This window comes from Tachypleus tridentatus, chromosome 2 (genome assembly GCF_004210375.1).
Source record: "Tachypleus tridentatus isolate NWPU-2018 chromosome 2, ASM421037v1, whole genome shotgun sequence".
Classification (NCBI taxonomy): domain Eukaryota; kingdom Metazoa; phylum Arthropoda; class Merostomata; order Xiphosura; family Limulidae; genus Tachypleus; species Tachypleus tridentatus.
In genome coordinates this window covers 97533720-97542502 of record NC_134826.1, presented here as the reverse complement: position 1 = coordinate 97542502, position 8783 = coordinate 97533720, and the positions used below count along the sequence as shown (strand labels likewise).

The following is an 8783-nucleotide window of genomic DNA, read 5'->3' as shown; positions in this document are numbered from 1 at the left end:
AATTTGAAGATTTTTAACTTATTTCGAAACCCATTTATGTTTTCCATTAAATCTGATACCAGCTGGTTCCGCCCCTAAAGCTACAGGTTGAGATCGTTTAGATGAGTGGTGATGTCTGTGAGAAAAGCCAGTTGTTTCAGAAAATCCTTATTTTTGAGCTCTTCTTCCAATTGTGTTGTATCTGATGAAACAAACTAATCGTGGAATGCAGGAATTTATTTCCTTATTTCAAAGAATCGTTCAGGACGCTTTGAGGCACTGAGCCACTTTACTTAGTTGTAAAGTCTCAGATCCCCATATTCTCCAAAAATTGCTTCAGCTGCCGATGTAAAAGAGCTTCGTTTCCTCCTCTTAAAGTTAATAAATTTAATAACAAGTTTAAAAACGTCGTCTTGTTTCACTGATTCCCACACAAAGCTCTTTGATGAATAACACAATGAAATGTTGGACAAGTTATTTCATTTTCCCTAAGAAAACCAACAAAGCTTATTTTTTTTCCAATCACTGCAGGTGTGCCATCTCTCACTATTGCTGAACACCTTCGATTTTATCAACTAAATTTTTCACTGCCTCAAAGATATCCTTCCCTTTTGTGGTCCCACGAAGAGCACATGCACCCAATAATTCCTCTTTCGTTGAAAAATCTTCATGAATAATGCGTACAAATATTAACAGCTGATTTACATCTGCTTGATCAATACTTTTGTCAAGACAAAGAAAGAAATATGTACTTTTTTCAACCAATGCAACAAGTGAGTTTTCTAATTGTTCTCCCATATCAGTGACCCTTCTTTGTATGGTTTGATTGGAAAGTGGAACTGATTCAAAATTCTCAGCAATTTTGGCATCTCCAAACGCCTTTGCCATTCCAACAGCGTATTTCTTTACTAAACTGCCATCAATAAAAGATTTCTTTGCTCTTGCAAGTTCAAGAGAAACGATGTACGAAGCATTCAAAGCGGATGTCTGACAACTTGCTAAACATACTCGTTTGTTGTTTTAATTTCTTGCTGAAATCCGCAATCTGAAGTTTTCGAGTTTCACCTTCATATTTTTTATACTTTTCTTCATGTATCATTGAATAATGCCTTTTCACATTAAATTCTTTGGGCACTGATATAATTTGCATACAAACCAAACACTGCAACTTGCCGTTATTGTTTGTAATTAAATAATCGAGTTTCCAACGTTCCTGGCACACTCTATTTTCACTGTCAATCTTACGTTTCTTAAAGACTTTGCTCATGTTTATAATTATCACGGAACTGAACAGTGATAATTTACAACACATCAACCTCCACAACAGCAAACGGACAGACTGGTAACAGCCATCAGCCGGGCGAGTTCACTTTGTCTAGCAGAGGGGAATGATGATATAATACGCCGAGGTGTATGTGATATGATTTTAAAGCTGTTACTATCAAGTTAATACTGTAAAATTATAGAGAAATAGGTGCACATAAAATAAATTTTAAAATTTCATTAGTGAATGTCAGTTGGAGCTTTCATGCATTTTTATCTCGCAAGTCAGAATTTTTCATTTTTTCACCACAAAAAAATATTATAAAAGTAGGTTATTTTTCAACAGACCTTCGCGAGCCTTCCAAACCCATGCTGCTTGTTGGAAATCCCTGTTTTAGAGTTTGTTTGTTTTTTTAATTTCGCACAAAGCTATTCGAGGGCTATCTATGCTAGCCGTCCCTAATTTAGTAGTGTAAGACTAGAGGGAAGGCAGCTAGTCATCACAACCCACCGCCAACTCTTGGGCTACACTTTTACCAACGAATAGTGGGATTGGCGGTAACATTATAACACCCCCACGGCTGAAAGGGTGACCATGTTTGGCGCGACGGGGATGCGAACCCGCGACCCTCAGATTAGGAGTCGAACGCCTTAACACGCTTGGCCATGCCGGACTCTGTTTCAAAGAATGGTTTTAAAGTGATTATTTAACGTAACCCTTATGTTTTCAAAATGTCTGCGGACCTACAATGCTACAAACCGCATTTCGATATCAGTGGTGGGAAGAGCACAGATAGCCTATTGTGCAGCTTTGTACTTAATTATCAACAAATACATTCAAAATATTGATTGACATTCAGCGATCATTGAGGACAATAAGAAGAGAAGTGAAATGGGAGCTGTTTGTCACAAGAACTGCTGGTAAAATACGATATGACGAAGGACGTTCTTAGTATGCTGAAAGGTTCCGTAAAATACCTGAAATTCAATACGACATATTTCATTATCTAGGAAAGTATTTGAATAAAATATTAACTTCTGTAATCAACACGTGCTCCTTTTATCCCTGTATTTTTATACGACTGAAAAAGAGAGATAAAATGAGTATAGTATTTAAATATTTTCATACTGAAAACAATGAAAAATTTGGATCAGTTACATTCGATATTCAATAATCATTTTAAGGATTTCATGAAGTTTCAAATCATACTGGAGAAAAGTATGACAAGTAAGATATTAGATGCATTCAAACAAAAGTCTCTTGATATAAAAATTGCCGTGCAAAAAATTATAATGGGGCAAATACAATGAGTTCGAACTGAAATTAAACGCATTCTACCAAATACACCATACGTTTTTTATGTCAGCCATACTTTAAATCTAGTCGTTAATTATGCTGAAGAAGAATGTCGTCGGTGTTTGGGTAATAAAAGTTCATACCCTGGAGGGTCAGGTTCTCTATGACCTCTTCCTCCTCCCCGTACTTATGTTCTTGACGAATTTTATAACTGTGGAACTGAATATTATTTTGATCCGCCACATGTATTGTGGCTCGTATACAGTGATTATTTTATTCTATCAGTAGAAATGTCAAGTTTGTTTGTGGCATTTTTTTAATTGTTTAAATACATGTAAATATATATTTATTATTATTATTATTATTTTTATTATTATTTAAAATTTATATATATATTTTTTCTATTTTTCTTTATTTTTATATTTAAAATATAAGTTAACTGGGAAGAGATATTTAGGACTAGCTTCATCATGTATGAGGTACCTGTCTAGTTCGCATAGTAATTCGTTTTTCATCCAATTCTTATTAAAGTACATTATTGTAATATGTAGGAGTCTATCTGGTTGGTATGTTCGAGTATTTGTGAATGAACTGAGATGATATAGTTCTTGGAACTCTGTATGCAGTTGTGAGGAGTGTATTTTGGATTGTTTGTAGTTTGGTTTTAATTATTTTATTGCTTACAGTTATCCATGCTGGAGCTGCATAATCTATTACAGGTCTAATATATGTTTTATAGATTTTTAGTATGTTATCTGTTTTTCGCGCAAAGCTACACAAGGGCTATCTGCACTAGCCGTCCATAATTTAGCAGCGTAAGATTAGAGGGAAGGCAGCTAGCTAGTCATTACCACCACTACCAACTCTTGGACTACTCTTTTACCAACGAATAGTGGAATTGGACGTGATATTTATAACATTATAACACCACCACGGCTGAAAGGGCGAGTATGTTTGGTGTGACGGGGATTCGAACCCGCTTTTGATTGTAAAGAAATAGAAGCGTTTTCTATAGTTTTATTAGATATTTAATGTTTTTGGGTGTAGCGCCAACATATGAAATTTGTTATCATAATTTACTGATGAATCCGAAATTACAGTAAAAATATTGATCTTTTTTAATCTTCTTAATCTTAAAAATTAGAAACTATTGGAAGTGTCAGTAAATGAAAGAATCAAATGATTTACTGTTAATTATACATAGTTTTATAAAAAGTAGTTTTTCCATAAATAAATACTGTAATTGAACTTGTTTTTCACTTTAACAGGACTGTAGTGACGTGAGAGGATAATTAAGTAAATAAAAACTTATGTAAGAAATAACATCATTAATTTTTTCTATTAAGCACAAATTTACACAATGGGCTTATTATACTCTGCTCACCACGAGTATCAAAACGTGGTTTCTAGCGTTGTAAGTTCGCAAACATATCGCTGTCACTAGGGGGCGAAATAATACGAACCATGGGCGCTTAAAAGATCTTTCCCTTCCAGCTATAGAAAGTAAAACAGTAAAATAATTAATTTAAAACATCTTATTGATGTTTTTGCACTAGGATTGTTTGTTTGTGTTTTGAATTTCGCGCAAAGCTACTCGAAGGTTATCTGCGTTAGCCGTCCCTAATTTAGCAGTGTAAGACTAGAGGGAAGACTGCTAGTCATCACCACCCATCGCCAACTCTTGGGCTACTCTTTTACCAACGAATAGTGGGATTGACCGTAACATTATAACGCCCCCACAGCTGAAAGAGCGAACATGTTTGGTGTGACGGGGATTAGAACCCGTAACCCTCAGATTACCAATCGAGTGCTTTAACCACCTGGCCATGCCACCCTCTTTCAAGAGTTAATAACCAAAGTATGTCCCCACTACAGGCAAACATTTACACTAGTGACCTTGACCTTTAACTGTTATAATGTTATTGTATACAAACTTCTGCCGGTTTCTTTATTTTGTATCAGATTTAGTTAAATGCATAGAAATTAAGGCAACTGCTTCTAAGTTTATATTTTAGTTAGCCTTCATTTAGAATATCACAGAGTAGGTAGGAAAGAGAAAATTTGGTGCTGTGACTACAGGACTCGAGATTGCACTGTGTTTCATTTCTCGTGTTACTGAATTAACACTGCACTTAATAAAATATAATTTTCCACAATGTGAAGAACTTATGATCAGGAGTGAGAGTCAGTTTCTGGAAGTAGTTGGTTATCAGACAGAAAACAATCAAAAGTATAAGATGTCTTCTCCTTAACACTGAAGTTGGCTTTATACTGCATTTGTCACAGTTCACTATCTCACTGCAGTTATAAATAGGGCGTCTGAGGATGTTTGACCTCTGCTAACACAAGGCTCAAAGGATCGTGTTAGAGGCATGTGGTCTGGTGAGCCTGAACCTAGACAGGACTGTCCTTAAAAGATTCTCAGGCAACATTGGTCAAAATAGAGCAACCTTATTCTCGCAAGTAACTGAAGGAAAAAGAACTGGAAGTGCAACTTGTGGATGATGTACTCTAGTAAGAGTTGTTTCACTAGTAGGCAAGATAGTCGACAGAAATTCGTTAACTCTATGGTTATACAATACTGTTTAGTGTAGGCCTTATTATTTAATTTGTGATTTAACATTTAATGATTGTTTAATTTTTCATTAAATCAGTAAAGGCTAATACTTTCAAAGGTGATAGTTATGACAAGTATGGTTACATAACTTGGTAAGAGCTGTACTTTGTGTTTGCAATTAGATTGTTATCGAGGTTTTTACTGATATTGCTGACGTCACTTTACCAAAACCTTCGTTATTTTTCTCGTTACATTAAGTAAGTATTGTTAAATCAACGCTGTTACCGTGTTTCTCCGATAATAAGACCTACCCATAAAATAAGACCTAGTGTGATTTTTGGGGATAGTTTTAATATAAGCCCTACCCTTAAAATAAGCCCTAGTTAAGAGTGGCAGGAAGAGGAAAGAAATAAAAAAAAATAATTTATTAATTAGTTTGTTTAAGTATTAATCAGTTAGTTTAATAATAGTTTATTTTAAATGATTAGTTTAATAGTTTTACTTTGTAACTTCATTTTTTTAATATATCAAAATAAGACATCCCCCGAAAATAAGCCCTAGTGTCATATTTTGGCGTGAAAATTAATATAAGCCCCGTCTTATTTTCGGAGAAACACGGTAGCATGCTTTACAGAAAGTTCACACACACACCACGGTTCGCAGTACATACGTGGCCTACTAGAAAGCAATTTAAAAAAAGTTTTGCACACCCTGTTTTAATGCCTGAAACATTTTTGTTATAAAATATTTGATAGTAGTAGTTCTCTTTAAAACATTTTTAAAATAATAATACCATTTAAACTAGATTAAATACTAATTATAGTCGTATCAAACATCGTTATTTTCGCTAATTCCTTAAGCTAATATGTGATGTTGTATAATGAGGATAATTTCACAAAATTTAGCAAATTTGTGCTTAAAAGTTTATAAATGAATAATAACTGTTCACTCGTATTACGATCTAGAAAACTTGAGCTAGAAACTGCTACTGGTTTTCTTGGTCTAAACTCTCTAAACCGACACTTATGTATCTGCGCGTGCTTTCGCACTATATTTCTGTCGTTCTAAATAAGCAGTCATCTTTCAGCGGAGTGACAAAACTGAAAAGGTCCACTTTTACTCTCAGGTGATGATATATTAAGAATTTTAAGCAGATAGCTCACGTGACGTTTTGCATAGGCACGCACAAAAATTTTGGTCAAAATTGAGCGTCTTTTGTCAAATAACTTTGCAAGTGGCTTTTATTAAGACCAAATCTGACACCTAGTTGTAGGTTGTAAAGGGCTATCAGTGTACCAATTTTGAAAAAATATATAAGTGTTTTTCTACCAAATAAAATTTTTTACGTTCCGTGCAAAGATAAAAAAAGAGGAAGAAATTCAATCAAAATTGAAGATTTTATATCTCGTGCCTGTCTTAATGGATTGCCAAAAATAACGATGCGTGAAATTTGGGTCCAGAAGAGTAAATTCGCTGAAAATATGGAACAGATTGGTTACCCTAGACCGACCTACAGAAAGTAAAATAAAAAACAACTAAACGCAGTATGTCCCGAAGGTTGTTTTGATCGCACGACTTACTACCGTGTGGGGCCCAACATGGCCAGGTGGTTAAGGCACTTGACTCGTAACCCGAGGGTCGCGGTTCGAACCCCGTCACACCAAACATGCTCACACTTTCAACCGTGGTGGCGTTATAATGTTTCGGGCAATCCCACTATTAGTTGATAAAATAGTAGCCCAAGAATTGGCGGTGTGTGGTGATGACTAGCTGACTTCCCTCTAGTCTTACACTGCTAAATTAGGGACGGCGAGAGCAGATAGCCCTCATGTAACTTTGCGCAAATTTTAAAATTACCATGTGTTTTCATCTTGTTCTCTGTATTAAACGAACATAAATACACTGATATTTTTTAATGTGGTGACTGCTCTTACTTAACAGGATGTCGCTTTGTACCAAAATATGCAACTGTGACATGTTTATAGTTGTATATAAATTAAGAAACAATGAAATGATAGAAGCTTGTTTTATCAACAGAATATATTTTACTTTTCTTAGATTACAAAAAGTCTGTACATGGTAAGTGCTGATTTTTAAATACAGACTGTACTAAATTTCTAAAAGTATGAGAGTGCAGAATAGCATCATGTACACAGATTTTTTTACCTTAACATTAAACTGAAATAAACGATTAAAAAAAAGATAATTCATAACTACAGAGAATTAAAAGTTGTAAGTTGCACACAGTAACATTAAACTGTTTTGTTTGCTTTTAGATGCAGATACAAAATCAATACCAAACTATAATAGCAGAATCATTTTTGAGTCTCCAAACCCAGAAGAGAATCAAACGCTCATAAAACCATGCTTTGGGCAATTACAGATACAAGCACACTTCAACAGGAAGAAAAAAAATTTTAGAACAAGGTAAAAGTAATCTAGTTTGGTTTGTCTATGTTAAGGTTCTGTAAATGTAAATATAAAACTCAGCACCAATAGAGTTCTCGAGTTGTATAATATAAACAACAAAGATAACAGCTGATGATCATACAAACACACATTTACTGCATGCTTGCAATAAATTTTTAAAAGACATTTTTTAATTTTCATCTTGCATTTTATGCTGAATTGTAAGGAAAAGTGTCACTATCGTAGTGCCATTTTTTTCTTGCACAATATGTATAAAAAATAAAATTGTGTATAATCTTTTTATAAGTCAAAATTTCTATTGTCAGTATTTAAAAAAATTTATGAAACACATCGGCAGAACGTGTGTGAGAAATTTCATATTATGTAACTGTATGCATAAATAGTTGCTAGCATAATTAGTTCATTAGAGTCAGAGAATGCTGTATTTAATCCTCTGTAAGCTTATTTCATACATGTAAAATGTAATCAGTTTACTACAGTTACACTCAAACAAACAGGCTACTTATAGGCCTTTCTCAGAACTACATTCAGAACCACAAAACCATAACTGTGCAAACATGAACCAACAGCACAGTCATTTGAATTATTTTTTTCCCTATTGGATGGAAAAACAAAGCTCATTTCAAATAACGTCTTCTGTCAAAAACTAGTAAAATATTTGGTCAATAAATGTATAACAACACTTCTATTACTTCATAAAAAGGAAAGACTGGCAATAGAGAAATCTCATGAAAGGTATACAGTTACTTGGTGCCTCGAAAGTCAACCAAACACTACTCATTTAAAAAAATGTTTTTAAAATATTTAGAAAAATTGTTTATTAATTTTACACACAAATCAACATAGATTTTTCCTGATTTTTATAAGCCATTCAGTAATTTTCAGGTTTAAACATTAGATAATAGGGATTTATTTTTTCAGTAAATATACATGTCAAATTTCTCTTTTACAGAATAATGACAAAATAATTGTGTTGAAAAGTACAAAACCCAATCATTATTATGTTAAAAGTTTGACTTTTTCTTTGTGAACCTTCAACTTTGGATTATGAGAGATCTTTTTCTCAAATTTTGCATGCACTTCAATATTAGAAAGAGGTTTGTTTTCTCCTCCATGGGCTTCATATTCTGCTAGTACCTAAAATAAAGTTTGAAAAAAAATTAAAAATTTAAGAAAAACACTTTAACATTAATTCTGAAACATTATAAATAAAACATATACACATAATACACTACAGGTAGTAAAAACAGTGAAAAC

General features: G+C 33.6%; 1 protein-coding gene across 4 annotated transcripts in view; it reads right to left on the bottom strand.

Moving 5' to 3' along the window:
* Positions 1 to 7121: 7121 nt before the first annotated feature.
* LOC143244655 (cell growth-regulating nucleolar protein) overlaps positions 7122 to 8783 on the bottom strand; it is a 31687-nt gene continuing 30025 nt past the window's right edge. For all 4 annotated transcript variants that reach the window (XM_076489735.1, XM_076489734.1, XM_076489736.1 and 1 more), the window contains exon 8: positions 7122 to 8663. In XM_076489735.1, coding sequence (XP_076345850.1) covers positions 8526 to 8663 — 138 coding nt within the window. In that variant the 3' untranslated portion in view covers positions 7122 to 8525. The remainder of the gene's footprint in view (positions 8664 to 8783) is intronic.